At 46.7% G+C, this 19162-nt stretch overlaps 1 protein-coding gene across 3 annotated transcripts in view; it reads left to right on the top strand.

The window, feature by feature from the left end:
* Positions 1-19162, top strand: part of Nde1 (nudE neurodevelopment protein 1) — a 33614-nt gene that overhangs the window by 243 nt on the left and 14209 nt on the right. The window contains exons 1-4 of one of the 3 annotated variants that reach the window (XM_008829878.3): positions 1237-1255; positions 10419-10543; positions 11550-11703; positions 17489-17637. In XM_008829878.3, coding sequence (XP_008828100.1) covers positions 10461-10543; positions 11550-11703; positions 17489-17637 — 386 coding nt within the window. In that variant the 5' untranslated portion in view covers positions 1237-1255; positions 10419-10460. Of the gene's footprint in view, positions 1-1236; positions 1256-9852; positions 9952-10418; positions 10544-11549; positions 11704-17488; positions 17638-19162 lie in introns of those variants that run through there. The other 2 variants (XM_029561989.1, XM_008829877.3) reach the window with 2 other exon arrangements.

Raw genomic sequence — 19162 nt, 5'->3', positions numbered from 1 at the left:
TGGGGGGTGGGGGGTGGGTGACCCGGGTGCAAGTCCCCGGAGCCTGACCCCCAAACTTTCTGCCTTCCCATCCGGCGCGCCCCGCAACTCGCCCTGGCCAACTTTGTTCCTCTTTCTGCTGTTCCGTCCTCGACCGTCCCCAGAGACGCCCAAGGCCGGCTGTCCCGTTCGGTCCCACTCTGCCCACATCCCCTCTTTGGACCCTTTCTGTCCCTCCATCCCGCCATGCCTCCTTTGCTCCTGCAGTGTGGGGTCCCCGCCCCAGCCCACTTCCCCAGCCGGTGCCATCCTGGCCTGCGCCCACAGCCTCTGGACCAGTCTCTCGGATCTCCTGCCCGACTTCACAGATTTCCCCAGCCAGCACTTTGGGGCGGGATTGGATAAAGGGGGAAAATGCTTGTGCCCCCACCCCCGGATGTTAGCCCGCCTCACCTGCCCCCTGGAGGTCGTGGGCTACCCCGTCGTCACCTTGACACCGCTTTGTGGGACGCCTCCGAGTCACCCTGGCTTTGTGCCGGGTTGTGCATCCTTCTTCCTGCTTTTAGTCACAGTCTTCTTGAACTTCCCTACTAAAGAAAGGGCCTTTTGCGGCGGGTGCCACGGGGGGAGGTTTATCATTTTCTGTGCCAGTTTTGTCCCTGCATTCTAAGGCTAGGACAGCATTTTAGGACTGGGGTAGAGTGCTTTGAAGTGTAATCCGATGCCAGCTATTCCCAAAGCCTGGGGATGCCTAACCGCTTTGCATCGCACTCCTCCGCACTACACTGGTATTTAACCAGTTAAGCGGTTCAAGACTTTCCTCTTACTGTGCTGTCCTATAGGGTTAAATACCCTTGAAGTCTAGGGGCCTCTCATTCGTGTATTTTTTTCCCGATCTGGATAATAGTTTCCTAATTTGTCTTACCCAGTGAATGTGTTTTGTTTCTAAAGTGTGTCCTTTTGCCTTAGAACTGTGAGCCTTGTAAGATTACATTTTTCCTGGAAAGGGACCATGGGAGACTGCCTAGGCACTGGGCTTGCACTGGGATGGAGGATTCCTGTCCCAGTTCTCAGTGGGTGTTCAAGAAATGATTGAAAAAGCTGGGGGTGAGGGAGGGGCACAATAGGAGGAATTTCCTGGCATCTTGGTTCAATAGAATAAAATTATCTCAGAACAATAGTTATTCTGTTATTATTGCTCAAATATGAGCTTGTTTTTTGTTTTTTGTTTTTTTTGCAGTGGTGAAGTGTGAACCCAGGGCCTTGTGCATGCTAGGTAGGTGCTCTGCCCCTGAGCTGCATCCCCAGCCTGCCAAGTATCTCCTTTTTAAATTTCAAAAGCAGCTATATTTTCCACTCAAAAACCACAGCCCTCATCTCAAAGGGGATAAGATGTAGTTTATTCTGGAGCCAAATGTGAGTGACTGACCAGGGAACATAGATGTGAGTTTCTCCAAATACGGTATTTCGCTGTAGAAATGATTACATGAGATTTTATTAATTAAAGAACAAAATCATATAAATCAAAGTGCTGCCAAATACATTGGTGCAGGCCACAGGTAGGTGGGTTACAGCAAGGGGTGGGGGGCACTCTGTTCTAGGTCCCAGATGCGATCTTGGTGACATTCTTAGCTTTTGGGTTTGTGGGAACTTATGGTCAGCTAAGAGTATGTTTGGAAGTTTTCATAGTCCTGAGAATGTTAGGTGAGCAATGAATGGCTTTTTTCAAAGGGGACTGAAAATAGCCCGAGATAATTTGGCTCTGATTTGCATCATTTTAACTCTCTATAATCTGGAAGTTCAGTCATTTATTTGGCCTTGAAGAATCTTCAACACAGGTGCAGCCTTTTTTTCCTCCTCCCTTCCTTCTGGGAACTTCAGTTCAGTTGTAAAACTTTTTTCTTTCTTTTGTTTATTTTTATTTTATTATTTTGATTTTATGTTGTATGAGTGTATTGCCTTCGTGTACATAAGTGCACCCATGTCGTGTAGTGCTCATGGAGGTCAGAAGAGGGTGTCGGATCCTTTGGAACAGGAGTTATGGGTGGTTGTTAGCTGCCATCTGGGTGCTGGGAATCAAACCCCAGTCCTCTGCAAGAGCAGCCCCTGCTCTTAACTGCTGAGCCATCTCTTCAGCCCGTTTATTTTTTTTTTTAACAAAAAGGCTTGGTGCCTGTTCTACCCCCATTCTGGCACCTTCCTCCAGCCCCTTTTCTATCCATGTTGCAGAGGGAGGATGACAAGGGTGGACAAGACTTAACATATCCTGAGCTCTCTTCTGCCTTAGCAAACAGCACCAGAATCGCTCTGCTGGCTATCAGTGCTAGCTTTCCATGTTAGAGAATGGTGGGTGTCTCTTTGAGGACATGTCCTTACATGTCTCCATACTCTGGTAGTTAGGTCATTACAGACCTTGAAAGCACGAAGACAGAAGCCAGCCTTGCAGACTGGATGGTTTTCACCCCAATGACGTCACTGCTATAAAACACACCGTCCATCACCACACAGGAGCTGTTGGAGCATGTGCAAATGAATATTTGGCTGCTTCCTTTTCTTCCCTCCCTTTCCTCTTCAGCTCCTGGTTTGAAGGGTATTGGAAATGGAGTTGGGGTAGCAAAGCATGTGGCTAATTCCTAATGTGGATATCTGAGTATGGTGCCTGACCAGCTGGGCCTTTATTTCAGACTTTATTTTGTTCTAGAATTTTGAAGTCAGAGGTGTATGTCTTGAGTGTGTTTTTAAACATCTTTGTAGGTTTAGTCACCTGAAAAACACATGCCAGGGACTAGGAAGATGACTCAGTTGGTAAAGTGCTTACTGAAAACGTGTGAGGACCTGAATTGGTCCCCAGCACCCACATATAAAGCTAGGGTGGTGGTACCCACACCTGTAATCCCAGGACTGGGAAGGTGGAGGCAGGGGGATTCTTGGGGTTTGCTGGCTAGCCAATCTATTGGAATTGACATGCTCCAGGTTCAGTGAGAGACCTTGTCTCAAAAACAACGGTGGGGAGCAATGGAGGAAGACAATGACATTGACTTCCACCATGCATGTGCACACACCTGTACATACGATATACAGAGAATCCCTGAAAATGAAATTTTTTTAGGAGACATAGAATCAAGTTATAGAAAACAGATACTTTTAAAATTTTATTTTTGTTTTGTGTATGCCGTATTGTTAGCATGGATGTGTGCACGTGTGTGGACGGTCAGGTGTCTTATCTCCATCTTTATTTATTGAATTGAAAAAACAATCTGACTGAGGGGACTGGAGAAATGGCTTAGAGGTTAAGAGCACTGGCTACTCTTGCAGAGGACACAGGTTCAGTTCCCAGCACCCACATGGCAGCTAGCAACCATCTATAACTCCAGTTCCAAGGGATCCATCGCCTTCTGGTCTCTATGGGCATTGTACAAAAGAGGTGCACTTATATACATGCAGGCAAAACACTTATACATAAAATAAAAATAAATAAGTAAATAAATAAATAAAAGTCTCTAACTGAACCTGAAATTTCTTGATTCAGCTAGGCTGGCTGGCCAATGAACTTCAGGGATCTGCCTGTCTCTGTCACCTTGCCTTCCCAGCACTGGGGTTACAGCACACACCACCATGTCCAGCCTTTTGTGTGGGTTTTGAACTCATGCTTGCACTGCAGACACACTATGGACTGAGCCATCACCACAGTCCTGTAAAATGGGTATTTTTTTGTGGCCCTGGATTCTAGTTTGTGTTGTGTTTGCCTGCTGAACCTCTCCAGGCTGCCACAAGACTTGTCCAGAGGTGCGAGATGGCACAGTGGAGCATTGAGGATGCAAGTTAATCACACACACACACGAGTGAAATAAATGAATGTAGTAGTCTTTTCAGTGCTTGGTGGTACATGCTAAGTGAGTGCTCTATTACCGAGATACATCCCCAATTTTGTTTTTTAGGTTTTTTTTTTTTTTTTTAAATGTGTATGTGCGTATTGCCTGCATGTAGGTAAGTGCACCTGGGTCATGCAATAATGCCCCAGGAGGTCAGAAGAGGCTGTCGGATCCCCTGGGACTGGAGTTACAGACAGTTGTTAGCTGCCACGTGGGTGCTGGGATTTGAACCCTGGTCTTCTGCAAGAAGAGTCAGTGTTCTTAACTGCTGAGCCAACTCTCCAGCCCCTCAATTTTGTTTTTGAGATAGGGTTTTAGCAAGGGTCTTGCTAAAATACCCAGGGTAACTTCAAACTTATGGTCCTCCTGCCTCAGCTGCTCTCATAGCTGGGATTACAGGCATGGGTCACAGGCCCTGCTCTAGGATCCGTTTTAAAGATAGCAGCACAAAGCTGTGTATACTCCGACTTACTCCGAGTTGGTGTTAACACGTATTATAGTGGTGTTAAAATAAGACTGTGAGCCAAACTCTGACCTTCTGCCAGTCTTCTTGCAACTCCTGGGAAGCCTTGAACTTGAGTTAAAAAAAGACCCTTTGCCTTTTTTGTTTATTTTTTTGTTTTTGGTTTTTTTTTAGTTTTTTGTTTATTTTATTTTTCTTTTTGGTCTTTTTAAGATAGGGTCTGCCTGTAGCCCCAGCTGGCCTGGAACTCATTATGTAGAGCAGGCTTACAGATCCCACAGAGATCTGCCTGCCTCTCTCTGCCTCCCGAGTGCTAAGGCTAAAGGCGTGCGCCACTATACCCTGGAAGACCCTTTGCCTTTAGGCCTGGTTGCTGTCACCATTTCCTTCTACTTTTGGAGATGGCCAAGGGGCACAGTGTTTCTGTTCCAGCAACTTCTTTGTCTTCATTATAGTCTTCTTTGCCTCCTCCTCCTCCTCTTCCTCGTCTTCCTCCACCTCTTCCTCCTCCTCCTCCTCTTCCTCCTCCTCTTCCTCCTCTTCCTTCAAGTTATGGAGCCTTGGCTGGGCTCCAATTGGTCATTTAGTCAAGGATGGCCTTGGACTTTGATCTTCCTGCCCGTACCTTCTGGGTGCTGGGATTACATGCAAGCCATCCTGCCCAATGTATGCAGTGCTGGGAATGGAACCCAGGGCTTTGTGCATTTATTCTAGGCAAGCACTCTACCAGCTGAGCTACCTCCCCAGCCCTTTAGCATCTTCTAGGCAACTGATTGTTTTGCCCGCCTCTTAGAATAGAATACTTTAAAGAAGTTTATGTCTTTGGAAAGGAATCTATTAAGTGCGAAGCTCACAGCTAACAGAAAGTGTTGGTAAAATTCAGTGAATAACCCTGAAAGAAAGGACTTATCATGAGACATTTTGCATGCTTTCTGTGGTGGGGAGCAGTGCCATAGCACTTTCCAAGACATTTCCAAATGGCAAAGGGAAAATCATGTATGTTGAAAATGGTTTCATAACCACATGCGAAGCAGCTGTAACTTTCCTTTGGCTGGTAGTGCTTTTTTTTTTTTCCCCCTGCTTTAAAACGTGTGGGGTGTTGACTGCAGTGCCATGCCTATACTGTCTGTCCTTTAGTTGGTGTAACAGATTGCACAGGCTGTGACCTAAGTCCTGGCCTCCATTCAGTTTCTCTGCAGTGCCTGAAACGCCAAATCAGACCCTTCTCTGTAACTAGGGCCTCCCCTTCCCATCAATAACAGCACCCTCACCCCAACATCTTTCATTCCTTTTCTGAAGATCGAGTTTTAAACCTGACTAGCCAAGATAATGGCATTTTTAAGAAGCACTTTTCTACGGGGCATAGTGGCACATGGGCACAGTGGCACATACCTACAATCCTAGCATTTGAGAGGCTGAGGCAGGAAGATTAAGAATTCAAAGCCAGCCTGGGTACCTAACAAGTTCCAGGCTTGCCTAGGCTGTATAGGAATACCATGTCTCAAAAAAGGAGCTCTTTTCTTTCTTTAGTTCTGTTTATCTTTGTGATGTATGTGTTCGTGTTGGTGTGCATGCAGGCGCATGGCCGTCAGGGGACAACCTCAGGCTTTAGACCTCACTTTTCACCTTGTATGACTCAGAGTCTCTTGTTCGCAGCTGTGTACCCTAGGCTAGCTGGCACATGAGCTTTTGGGGAGTCTCCTATCTCTGCTTCCCATCTTGCTGAAGGCACACAGAGATTATAGGAGATGTTATCAGAGACAGATCATCTAAACCTGACAAGGAGTAGATTCTCTGTTATAACCTTCAATCTGGTATGACGGCCCAGATATTGATTTTTGTCAGGACCTGGTCTCCATCAGCAACATTTTCCTCTTGGCTCCCTTCTCAAGCAGGCTCTTTCTGGTGATAACAGGTTTGTCTTCTACCACTTTACCAGCCTTCTGGAATTTCCTTCTGGGTAGCTGTGCAGAAGGCCTAGGCCTAGACACTCATGGGCTCAGCTTGGTGTAGGGCCATCCCTAGGCCAGGCACTGGCTCAGCATGGGTTAGCCCCATCCCTGAGCCTACTGATGTGAGAGGCATGGGTAGGCCTTTGCTTCCTCCCAGGCTCAGAGAATGGTGTCATCCACCTGAGCCAGGTGGAATGAGAGTAGGGTTGGTTCCCAGAAGGGAATATTGGGATATGTTACAGAAAGATGAGAGAATGACTGAGCGACCAGAAAAACCATGTGTACGTCAGCCATTTTCCTCTGCATCCAGCTTCTCTGCCTTAATCAGCTGTGGGTAGGGTGAAGAAATGGACTGTGTTCTCTGAGTTAGGAAAAAGGGAAACAGTAGGAGAGAGAGAAGAGTTTAATGATTGTATTGTGTTGGCTGTGTCTTGAAAAGTGATGGGTTTTGTGTTGTGTGTATGCTTGTGGGTATGTGTGGTGCTGAGGATCAAATCTAGCATCTTCATGTGCTAGGCAAGAGCTCTGCCTCTAAGCTGCATCCCCTTATCCTAAAGGACATATAGGAACCTGAGAGTTCTCTCCAGGGAGCAGAGGGGTCCTTGTCACACCTTCCTGCTGTCTTAGTAACTGTCATGGTTGCTGTGAACTTAAGCAAGGAAAGGTTGGTTTTTTATTTTGTTTTGTTTTGGGTTTTTTTGCTTACAGTTTGAGGGACCCAGTCCCTTATGGCAGGGATGGCATGGTGGCAGAAGCATGAGGTAGTTGGTCACATTGTATCTGCAGTCAAGAAGCAGAGAGAGCTGAATGCTGGTGTTCAGCTCATTCTTTCCTTTCTATATGCAGTCAAGAACCTCAGCCTGTGGATGGTGCTGCCCACATTTGAGGGTAGGTCTAATACCTCAATTAACCTAATCTAGAAACTCCCTCACAGAATGCCCAGAGGCTTATCTCCTAGGTGATTCTAGATCCTGTGGAGTTGATGGTATTTTTTTTAAATAATGCAATTGAACTTTTAGTTAATTTTCATTTTGTTTATAAGTGTTCTTCCTGTGTGTACCTAGATGAACCTTGTGTGTACAATGTCAGAGGAGGCCAAAAGAGGGCGACAGATCCCTTGGAACTGGAATTTCAGATGGTTGTGAGCTGCCATGTGGTGCTGGGAACCAAACCCAATCCTCTGCAAGAGCAGCCAGTGCTCTTAACCACTGAGTCATCCAACCCCTAAGTTGGCAATATTAACCATCACATCTAGTAAACTTTTGACAAGCTAGGGCCCTGCAGTAGTCAGAAGGTAATCTGTGACACCCAAGAGGCTTCACGGGAGTCTACAAGCTGCAGGAATTTGCTTCCTGGACTTACACTTTGAACAACCCAAAGCCTGCAGGGCCAGGGCCCTTCCCATCCACCTGTCCCCTTCCTGCTGTGTGTGTTCCCTCTTTCTCAGTCAAGGTTCTCTAAACCACTATCCCCTTCCTCTTCCTGGCCTCCCAGTCATCCTCCAACCAGTTTAAGTCTTCTCCTTCCTCCACTTGTTAACTCCTTGTGCCCACACTACCAGAGACCACGTCCCTTGAGGCCTTATCTCACAACTTCTGTCAGGCACCCCTGGGCTGTGGAATATTCCCTCTTTGCCCTTGAGCCTATCTCCTTCCCAGGCAGCTCACTCTCCCTGGTTCTCATCATCAGAGTTTCTTCTCTGACTCCTTCCACTGTTCCTTCTCTGCTGGTTTTCCAGTCTGTGTATCTCCATGGTTCTAGTTCCATAAGTAGTCCTTAGAGATTCTCAGATGACTCGGTCACATGGCGAAGGAGAGGGCCAGTCAGACACGGGACTGTCAATGCACATGGTGGCTCAGATTGCAACCTTGAATTTCAGATTCACCTCAGCATCCCAAGTTGACTGACTTGTCAAACTGAAAACAGCCGTCATTGGGGTCCTTACCCCTCCTGTCCCACCCAAGAGTTTACCTTCTGGTATTTTCACTTTGGTGATGGGGATGCTGGGAGTACCTAGACGACGTCCTTTTTTCCTTCCCCTTTCCACTTCAAACGTAATAAATCACCCTGGAAATTTCTCCTTCCTTCCTCCCTATAGTCATCCTCCCCATGCCTTTTTATTTTGTTTTTGCTTTGTAACCAGGCCCATCCAAGTCTCTACCTTCTATTTTGAAATGGTCTCTCGCTGAACCTGGCCCTCACTATTTGGCTAGACTAGCTGGCCAGCGAGCTGCAGGTTCTTGTCTGCTCCCTACCCTCTCCAACACTGGGATTACAGCCCAGCTTTTTACAAGGGTGCTGGGGATCCTAACACCCGTCTTCATGCTGTGCGGCGGGCACTTTGCCCGCTGAGCCGTCTCCCCAGGTTTTTTTTGATGGCATCTCACTGTGTGGGCCAGGGTGGCTTAGAATGCCTGGGCTCAGGCTATAGTTCTTTCTCAGTCTCCCAAGGAGTGCCACCAAACTGGGCTAATTTTGTTTTCTTAGTGTTTTTGGAATCTGTTTTTCTCCCTCCGTCTTCATTCACACTTCTAATCCAGGCCACCTTCATTTCTTTTTCTGGATTGCTGCAGAAGATCCCCAGTTTGTGCTTTGGCCCATCCCAGCCTGTCCACACCACCCAGATGAGCTGTTGGAAGAGCCCATCTGCCACTTTCCTCAGAGGGCACCCGCTCCCTACTGTCACCAAGTTTCCCTCGTCCTCACCTCCCCCTTCCCCCCTCCCCTTCCTGCTCTTTTTTTTTTCTTCTCTCTTTTCCTCCTTCCCTCCCTTTCTTCTTCCCTCCCTTCTTCCTTTCCTTCCTTCTTTCCAGAGTCTTGCTATGTAGCCCAGGTTGGCCTGAAACCTCTCCATCATCCTGCCTCCACTTCCCAAGTCCTAGAATTACAGGCATCCACCACCACAGACAGCTTGCCAATAACAGTTTTTTGTTTGGTTGGTTGGTTGGTTGGTTAGTTGGGTTTCTTTTGAGGCAAGGTTGCCCTGTAGTCCCAGCTAGCCTGGAACTCACTGTGTAGACCAGGCTGGCCTTGGTCTCACAAAGATCCATCTGCCTGCCTCCCAAGTGCTGGGATTAAAGGCATGCACCACCACACCTGTTGCCAGTAAGTTTTTTAACGTGTTCAAAAAGCTGTCTGTGGGAGCTGAAGAGATGGCTTAGCAATTAAGAACATTGCCTGCCCTTGTAGAGGATCCAGGTTCAATTCCTAGTACCTACGTGGCAGCTAACAACCATCTGTAACTCCATTTCCAGGAGATCCAACACCCTCTGTGGCCTCCATGGGCATTGCACAGACAGGTGCACTTGCATACATGTAGGCAAAACACTCATACACATAAAAATAAATGAATAAATTTTAAAGAGCTGTCTGTGCTAGCCCCTGCATTTTAATCTGCTCAGCTCCCTCCCCTCCTCTACTTTCAGCTTTCCCAACCCTCAGCTCCCCACCAGCCTGGTGCCTCTCCCCACCCCTCTGCTTACTGTCCTTTTCTTCAGTCATCTGCTTTCCTATTCTTGTGTCCATTGAGATGGGGGTCTCACTACATAGCCCAGGCTGCCTTTGAACTTGTGACCCTCCTGCCTCAGCTTCCTGAGTGCTGGAATGTCACGTGTGTGCTGCCTCGTCCTGCCCTTTCTTCTTTCACATGCTGCTCACACCCCTCCCAGGAAGCCTTGACTCTCAGGTTAGTTTGGGAACACTTAAAGGCCCAGGCCACTGCAGGGAAAGTGGTCGCAGGGCAGTTTCCCAGGCATATATTTATGTCCAGACCCACCAAAGTTTACACGCTATACACAAGCCATTTACTAATGTCAGCATCCTGTGCATATCTCTGTCCCTGCACTCACCCAGGGTTTTGGAGTAATTTACATGTAATTTGCATCACCTCTGCCCACAAGTCCCCTTGAGGGATACAGTGATCTTCTTTGACTCTCAAGGTCTGTGCTAGGTGCTAAATGTTTGTGGAGAGATGCACAGAAGCCACGGGCTATAACAGGAGGTTGGCTTCATTTTATTTGGGTTTAGTTTTGGTTTAAGGGAAGCAATTTATCATTTGATGGAGCATCTATTTCAGGGACTTTATTTTTTATTTTTAGTAAAGACCAGCTGTTTACCCAGATGTGGCTAATGATTTTACAACTTCTCTCCTAGACGCCATGCCACACGAAGAGTGACGTCTTGCCCGTTCTTAAAATGGAAGACTTGGGCAAGACCTTCGGCTCTGAGGAGGAAGAAGCAAACTATTGGAGGGACCTGGCCATGACCTACAAGCAGAGGTCAATCCACAGTGATCTCCCATGTTTCCCCCCAGGAGAACAGCAGCAGGCCTACTGTGTATTGCTCTGTGGTGAACACTGACCCACGAAGAAACTCATATTGCACTGTTCTGTAGAGCAACCTCTCTCCCCAGCCTGGGGAGGAAAGATAGCCTGCCTCAGTTGTGAGAGACAGACAGAGCTGGGATTTGAACCAGAAACTGAGGTTCCTAACCATCCTAACATCCTTTCATGTGTTCCTAGTTGTCAGATCTGGTCAGCTCTTCTGTTGGGGAGAAATTTTTATTGTGCCTAGCAAAATAAGCTGTTGAGGATTTTTAAAACTGAAACTGGTGGGGCTGGATAGATGGCTCAGTAGTTAAGAACACTGACTGCTCTTGCAGAGGACCCAGGTTCAGCTTTCACACCCACATGGTGGCTAACAACTATAACTCCAGTTCCAGGGAATCCAGTGCCCTATTCTGACCTCTGTGGGCAGTGCACGGCATGGGTGCACTTACATACATGTGTATGAGTGCATTGCTTGCATGTATGTAAGTGCACCTGTGTCGTGCAATGCCTGCGGGGATCAGAAGAGGGCATCAGATCCCCTCTAACTAGAGTTACTGACAATTTTAGCCACGATGTAGGTGCTAGGAATCGAACCCATCTCTCCAGCCCCCATAATAAATATTTTTTTAAATTGACCAGAAATTCATTATAAACATGAAACCATCAGAGAATTTTTAAAAAAGAAAAAGAAAAATTAAAACTGGTGTTTCAGTGCTCATTACTGGGAGTTAACAGGTGTACATGTGTGTTGGGTTCAACACTGTGTAGCCCAGGCTGGCCTTGAACTCTTGAGTATTCTACCTCAGCCTCTTGAATTTTGTGATTACAGGTGTGAACTTCCATGCCAGCTCTAACAAACTACATCTTCTTGTCCATAAAATGGAAATATCGATGGCTGGATAAAAGCATGGTCCACATTAATTGTGCAATAAATCTATTTGCAATCCTGCTGCAGGGCAGAGAATACACAGGAGGAGCTCCGAGAATTCCAGGAAGGAAGCCGGGAATACGAGGCTGAATTGGAAACTCAGCTGCAGCAAATGGAAACCAGGAACCGAGACCTCCTATCGGAGAATAACCGCCTTCGCATGGAGCTGGAGACCGTCAAGGTGAGCGGGTCCAGGGGAGATGTCCACACATAGGGGTGGCTTGTGGCAGGTGATAGAAGCAGCCTCTCTGCAGGGTGAAGGGCAGGCCCAGGCCCACTCCCTCCTGCAGGCCTGGCACATGGTTGTGGCCACTGAACTTTCTATGCCTCAGTGAGTGGAAATCTGTGAGAAGCAAGTCACATGCATGTCCCACAGCCCTTCTTGGTGGTCTATACTGATTTCACAGGGGACGTGGCTAGGACTGCTCTTCAGAAGTTGGACTGTCACTAGAATTGTAGATTCTTCAGATGGTGTCTAAGGTAGCCCAGGCTGGCCCTGAACTCACACATAGCTGAGGATGGGCCTGATTCTGGATCCTCCTGGATCCACTGCTGAGCAGTGGTATTAAAGATAATGCACCATCATTCCTGGATTTAGAATGGCTGATTCTTCTCTTACAAGGCCCAGTATGGTAGCTCCTAACTACATGTGGCTATTGAAATGTAAGCTAATGGGGGGAAAGAATTAATTTCTCCACTGACACTAGCCACATTTTAAGTGCTCTGTAGCCATATGTAACTTGTGAATCTAGATGCTGGACATAGGGGCTGTAGGACATTTCATTGTTCTAGAACATTCTGTTGGACCATGTCAGTCCCAAACAAATTTATTAGCTGGACACTACAGCAGTTCTACCCCACCCCCCACTAGCACCCATGTGTCTTCTTTTTCTTTTGGTCTTTTTGACACAGGGTCTCTCTGTAGCCACAGCTGGCCTAGAACTTGCTATGTAGACCAGGCTGGCTTTGAACTCAAAGAGATCTGCCTCCCTCTGTCTCCCAAGTGCTAGGATTAAAGGCATGTGCCACCATGCCCAGCCTCTGACTTTATTTTTCATGGTTTGAGTTACCTGTGATTGACCAAAATCCAAAAATATTAAGTGGAACACTCCAGACATACACAATTCATACATTTTCAATAACTTTTATTGTGGTATATTTGTTATAATTATTCTATTTTATAATCATTATTACTTTCTTAAAGTTTATAACTAACCGTCACAGGGAAACATGGAAATAGCATAGCATATACATGGCTTGGGCTCTTGGAATGTGCTCCCCACAGATAAAGGGGAGGTAATGGGTTGATATTTGAGACTGGACACTGTTGTGAGGGGCTAGGTTTTGCATTGTGGGATGCTAAGTAGCATCCCTGGCCTCTATAGGCTGGATCTCCTAAGGTTATAACAGCCAAAAGTACCTTTCTATATGGCCAAGTGTCCAGAGAACCACAGTCCTAAAGGACGAAAACTGACTGTTATGCATTGTTTGGAGCCTGACAGATGGCCCTCGAGTACATACTGTGTTCCAGAGACCAGCACTCAGCCCTGGCTACCTCTTAGAATCAACAGCCCACATCATAAACATGAGACAGATGTGAGCCCCGGCTTCTACTGCATTCTGAGGTTCCATTTCTCAGTAAAAGTCTGTAAGAGCCCTACATGTCTGTGAGTCTCTTTTAATGTGTATTTAGAGACAGGGTTTTGCGTAACCCAGGCTGGACTTGAATTTCTGATCCTCCTGCCTCCACCTCCTAAATGCTGAGATGACAGATGTGTACCACCATGCCTGGTCTATACAGTGCTGGGGATCGAACCCAAGGCTTTGTGATTGAACCCAGGACTTTGTGCAAGCTAGACACGCACTCCATTAACTGAATCACATCCCCAGCCTTTTCTCTCTTTAAATCTCCTCTGTGTAAGTTTTGGTGAACAAGTGGAAGAAAGAACTGATCCCTCTAGAATGTGTCAGAGCAGTGAAAGGCGATGAGCTCCTTGCCTTTCTAGAAGCTTTCTTGGGATGTGAGGAGAGACATATGATAACTGTCATCTTTCCGGCATGAGTGGCTCCAAGAGGAAGTTCTGCACAGTTTGGGAAGGCTAGGGAGCTGAGAGTCTTTTGAATGGTGTTTGAAGGTGTCTCTCTGTGTGTTTATGACTATATGTGTATCTCTGTGTATCAATGTGTGTCTAATGTGAGTGTTCAGAGTCTGTGTGTGTGTCTGTGTGTGTGTCTGTGTGTGTTGTGAGTCTTTTTGTCTATATGTGTATTTGTGTATATGTGTCTCTGGGTGTGTATGTGTCCTTATATGTTGTAGGTCTCGTGTATGTGCCTGTCTGTCTGTCTGTCAGCCAGCAGTTTGGTGCGTAGGGGATATGGCTGACAAAATGTTCTTCTGGATCCTTCTCAGACAGAATCAAGAATGAGTGTCAACAGGGACGCTTGACCTCGGTCATGTATGAAACAAAGTGAGAGCAATGAATGCATCAAGGATTAGGGGGACCTCTGAAACCTTGGTGGATGAGCAGTGAAGTTCAGGCTTTATGGTGTACTCAGAGAACCTAAAATAACCATTTGTAGACCAAAACATGGCTACGGATGTTGGCTTATCCTTCAGTGATTTTTATTCAACATTTTGCCATGAAAGCTTCCAAGCACTGAAAGCATTTTTCAGCAAAGCCCCCTACACTCATCACCAAGGCTCTCCAGTAGCTTGCTCATACCTCTAATTATATGGATCTCTGTCTATCCACCTAGCCTGGTCGCAGATGCACTCAGAGTACATTGCTAGCCTGGTTGTCATTAATTAGAGTTGGTTCCCTTTCTCCTTTTGATAATAAAATTAATATCCTTTTGTTTGTTCTTTGGAGACAGGGTCTCACTATATAGCCCAAGCTAGCCTGGAGCCCTAGGAGACCCTCTTGTCTCAGTCTCCTGAGTGCTGGCATTACAGGCATGAGCAACCATATCTCATGAAAATTAACATCTTTAGTTGTCTTTTTAAAATTTTATTCATTATTTTTATTTTATATGTATGCGTATAATGCCTATATGTATGTAAGTGTATCTGTGTTGTACAATTCTCATGGAGGTCAGAAGAGGGCGTCAGATTCCCTGGAACTGGAATTACAGATGATCGTTAGTTGCCACATGGGTGTTGGGAACAGAACCCGGGTCCTTCACAAGAGCAGCCAGTACTCTTAACTGCTGAGCCATCTCTCCAGCCCCAGTTGTCTTGTTTTTTTGTGGGGCGAGGATCTTGAGCATGCTAGGCAAGTGCCCTACCTGTGAACTTTCTTTACTTTCTAAGTTTCACTCTGTAGCCCAGGCAGCCCTTGAATTTGGGATTCTCCTGTCTCAGCCTCCCAAATGGTGTCCTTTAAAAGACACCAGGTCTTTTAAAGTTTTACAACACATTTATTTGGGCAGAGGGCATGTGTCAGAGGACGACTTGCAGGAATCCATTCTTTCCTTCCACCATGGGGGTCCTCAGGCCATCAGCCTTGGTGGCAGGCACCTTTTCTGAGCCATCTTGCTGGCCCAGTTTTCTAAGTTTTTAAAAAATATTTAATATAAAAATCTAAGGTTTGTAAAGTTTCCCAGAAAAATTTGGATTTCTAACTTCCCTTGAGAGTTGGAAGACCTGGCCACCCAAGGCTTGCAGTGCTCCATACCAGTGGAGAGCTCACCAGTGTCTGTCCTGGTCCCTGAACCGTGACACTGAAGACTGTTGCTTGCTGCTTGTCCTACATGGGGCCCATCTCTCATTGACCCTGCAAGCATTTGACCCTTTCCTAGGTGATGAGGTATCTTTCCAGTTCTCATCCAGAAGGGCCCTTGAGGCTGGAAAGCTGTGCTCTCAGCCTGCAGAGGGTAAGAGGCCTTCCAAAGGTGCTCAGTACCTGCCCTTCAGTTACAAAGTAATTACATGCTGCAAGGCTAAATCTTGGACCTGCAAAAGACGGACCATTACACCACATGACAGATGCATGAGGCTTGGTGTAGAAAGTGAGGGAAGAAATGCAGACACCTCAGAGAGCCTTCATTGTCACCCACAATTGACTGTCAATCACCCTCAGCAGGTGTGTCAGCTGAGGGGGGCTGTTTGACAGCTGACTTGTTTAGTGTACATTGAATACAACAGCCTGTATGGGATCAAACAACATCTGTGGTGGCCTCTGTCTGCTGACAGTTTTTCACAGTCAGCCCCAGATGAAAACTCAGTGAGACAGCAACTTTCATGTTACAAATTCAAAGGTGACTGCCTTAATCTATGCCAGCAGAGGAGCTGGGTACTCCTGGGATCGAGGTTAATGAGCTACGATCCTGTTTGATTTAGAATGCCTCTAGATAAAGCATGGGAGACAATCAGAGCCAAAACTGGCTAGTGGCCCTTGTGTGCCCATGTTGTATGTGTGCTCAAGTGAAGACACTTGCTCTGTGATCCTAGGCAGGAAATGGGAGTGTTGAGAAATACCAGCAACCACAGGATGTTGAAGGCCTCTCCCTATGTTGGTCATTCTTCAGCAGACCCTTAACCCTGCCTCTCTGGCCTGGGTACCATGACATCACCTTCTGGCACATTGACTGGACCGTTTCTCACAGCAGCTTTGTTTACTGGATCAAGCCAGGAAGAGAAACTAGCTTTTTTTCTGATTGACTTTTAGATTATAATAGACCTTGGGCCTTTCTGGAGGCTTGTGGTTTTTGTTTGTTTGTTTTGTTTTTTCATGCTGTATTTGTAGGAGCTTACAAGGTGTCTGATGTAAAGGAATTTGAAAGGGGAGAAAGAGCCACGTGTGGTAGTGCACTCCTGTAATCCTAGCCCTTGGGAGGCTGAGGTACGAATATCATGAGTTTGAGGCCAGCCTGGGCTATGTAGTAAGACTTTGTTTTAATTAAAAAAAAAAAGAGAGAGAGAGAGGTGGAGCTGGGTTCAGATGTGTTAACATGCACCAGCCTAAAGGCTAGCACACAGTAGGCATGTAGTAAGCATTAGCTGCTCCTTTGGAGGACACTGACCAGTCTCACTGAGCTGCTTTTGTAACCATTTCCTTTCCCAGCTTCCCTTCTCCTGCATTGCAGGGGTGTGACTTGGATCAAAAAGTTGGGATGATGTCTTCTTTTGTGAGGTGCCAACCGCTCCTGACCCTCTGTTTGCAGCATATCACTAGTGTGTGAAGCATGTGTATGTTGCTGTGTTGCTGGTGTGTGTGTGTGTGTGTGTGTGTGTGTGTGTCTTTCTTTGACTGTAGACACCTTGAATGATTCATTTGAAGATTGTTGGGTATTGTAGGGAGCAGGCATGAAAGTAGACAGGATAGCATGTGCTGAGATGGGCAGGCATGTAGTTGGACAGTCAGGGCACGTATCCTTTAAGTGACTGCCACTTATCCCCAGGATCTTCTCATACTCACCTGAGATTCCAGGTCTGTGGAGAGAAGGCTCTGGTGACTGAATTTAGCAGGACTGGGAGAGGAGGTGTGGAACTGCATCTCAGGGTCTTGAGAAGAGATACCTCAAAGAGACTCCAAAATGAGAGAGAGCTGTCTACCTTAAGAAGTTGGGGTGGGAGCTGGGGTTATAGCTCAATTGGTAGAGCTCTTGCCTAGCATGCACGAGGCCCTACATATGATCCCTAGCACCTCATAAAATAGACTGGAGGCACATGCCTACCACTGGGGAGGCAGAGGGGGGAGGTTCAGTTCAAGGTCCTCCTTGGCTGGTTTGAGGCCAGCCCGGGATACATGAAGCCCTGTCCCCACCAAGAAAGTGGGAGTGCTTTTACTCGGGTGAAGGATAGGGGAAGAAATGATGTTCAGTGGCTGAAGTCATCAGATGCCACTACAGGTAGCTTACACAGTCCATGAGTGACCTTCCGAATTTGTAAAGATGACAGAAGAGATATGTAAGCACAGTATGTGAACGTCTTCAGTCATTGACCTGGCCTTGGTTCTGCCCTGCAGGAGAAGTTTGAAATGCAGCATTCAGAAGGCTACCGACAGATCTCAGCCTTGGAGGATGACCTGGCTCAGACGAAAGCCATTAAAGATCAACTGCAGAAATACATCCGGGAACTGGAACAAGCCAATGATGACTTGGAGAGAGCCAAACGGTAGGGAGGAGGGGACAGGCTTGTGCCTCACTCACCCTTTTCTCTACCAGTAGGCACCAAGGGAGACCTGAGTTCAGTGCAGCAAAGCCATGCCATTCACTGCCATGCTGCCTGTGGGAGAGATGGACCACAGCCCGCTGGTGATGTGGGAAGGGCTGGTGTCCAGGTCATAGGGGCTGTGAAATAGGCTATATCAATTTGGCTCCTGGTAGGGATTGGCAGGCAAAGATTGCCAGAGGAGAGCCAGTGGACTAAGATCAGAGGGACGTATAATGGAAGAGTATGAGGGAAGAACTTTCCAGAAAGATGGATGGGTATGTGTTAAGGAAAGGAGCATATTTACAAATAGCCTTTCTAGCCAGGTGTGGTGGTGCATGCCTTTAATCCCAGCACTTGGGAGGCAAAGGCAGGTGGATCTCTGTGAGTTCAAGGCCAGCCTGGTCTGCATAGTGAGTTCCAGGACAGCTGGGGCTATGGGGAAACCCTGTCTCAAAAAGACCAAAAAAAAAAAACCAAAAACACCCAAAAACAAATAGCCTTTCTTGCTTGCTTGCTTGTGTGTGTGCATGTGTGTCCTCAGGACCATCCGCTTTTTTGTTTTATTTTTATTTTATGTGTATTTTATTATGTGTGTTTTACCTGCATGTATGTATGTGCACCACATGCATGCAGTGCCTACAGAGACCAGAAGAAGGGGTTGGATCTTCTGGAACTGGAGTTAAAGGCAGTTGTGAGCCCCCATGTGGGTGGTGGGTGCTAGGAACCTAACCTGAGTCCTCTGGAAGAACAGGAAATGCTCTTAACTCCTGACCCATCTCTCTGCCCCCTTTTCTGAGATTTCTTTCCTTACATCCTGAGCATACTCCTGACAGCTAATTTAAAATCCTTCCCCCCTGTTTGCAGCGTCTGTTATCTCAGCGCTGGCTCCCAGTGACTGCCTCCTCTCTTGAATTTGGGCCTCATTTTCCTTGTATTTCTCGAGTCTGGTCCGTTCGGGTGTGTTCTGTAATTCTTGTTTTACAAGCCTATTGACTTTGTTCTGTCTGTACTTTTTCTGTCTCTTTCTCCAAGCAGTTAACTTGGCTGAATTTGCATCCATACTGTCCTGTGTGTGTGACAGGCTGTAGCCAAAATGCCTTTGGTTCTTTTTGTTTGGGGAACTACTTTGAGTCTTTCCCTGTGTGGGTAGGGATCTGCAGAAGTTGAAGCTCCTTTGTGGTGCTGGTTTTCTGTCACCGGCACTTTTTTAGGTTAAAAAAAAAAGACTTGAGAAGATGCAGAATGTCCAGCACTGCCTGCAGCTTCCTAGTGTTTCCTGGTTTCCACTAGCTTTTCCACATTTTTTATTACATTTGCTTATTTATTCTTGTGGGTAGAATGAGCTATCACTCTTCTTTGATCCCCAGTTTTGCCATCTCTGTTTGTTAAATCTTCCATCATTTCCCTCCTCATCTCGAGCTCAGCTGTGTTATTCTGTAATCTTTCCCTTACCCTGGCATCTAATTCTGGATTCTGTATTGTTCAG

Source organism: Nannospalax galili, unplaced genomic scaffold (genome assembly GCF_000622305.1).
Source record: "Nannospalax galili isolate Female #2095 unplaced genomic scaffold, S.galili_v1.0 scaffold32, whole genome shotgun sequence".
Classification (NCBI taxonomy): Eukaryota; Metazoa; Chordata; class Mammalia; order Rodentia; family Spalacidae; genus Nannospalax; species Nannospalax galili.
The sequence above is the reverse complement of the archived record's forward strand: the minus strand, read 5'-3'. Positions and strand labels throughout refer to the sequence as shown.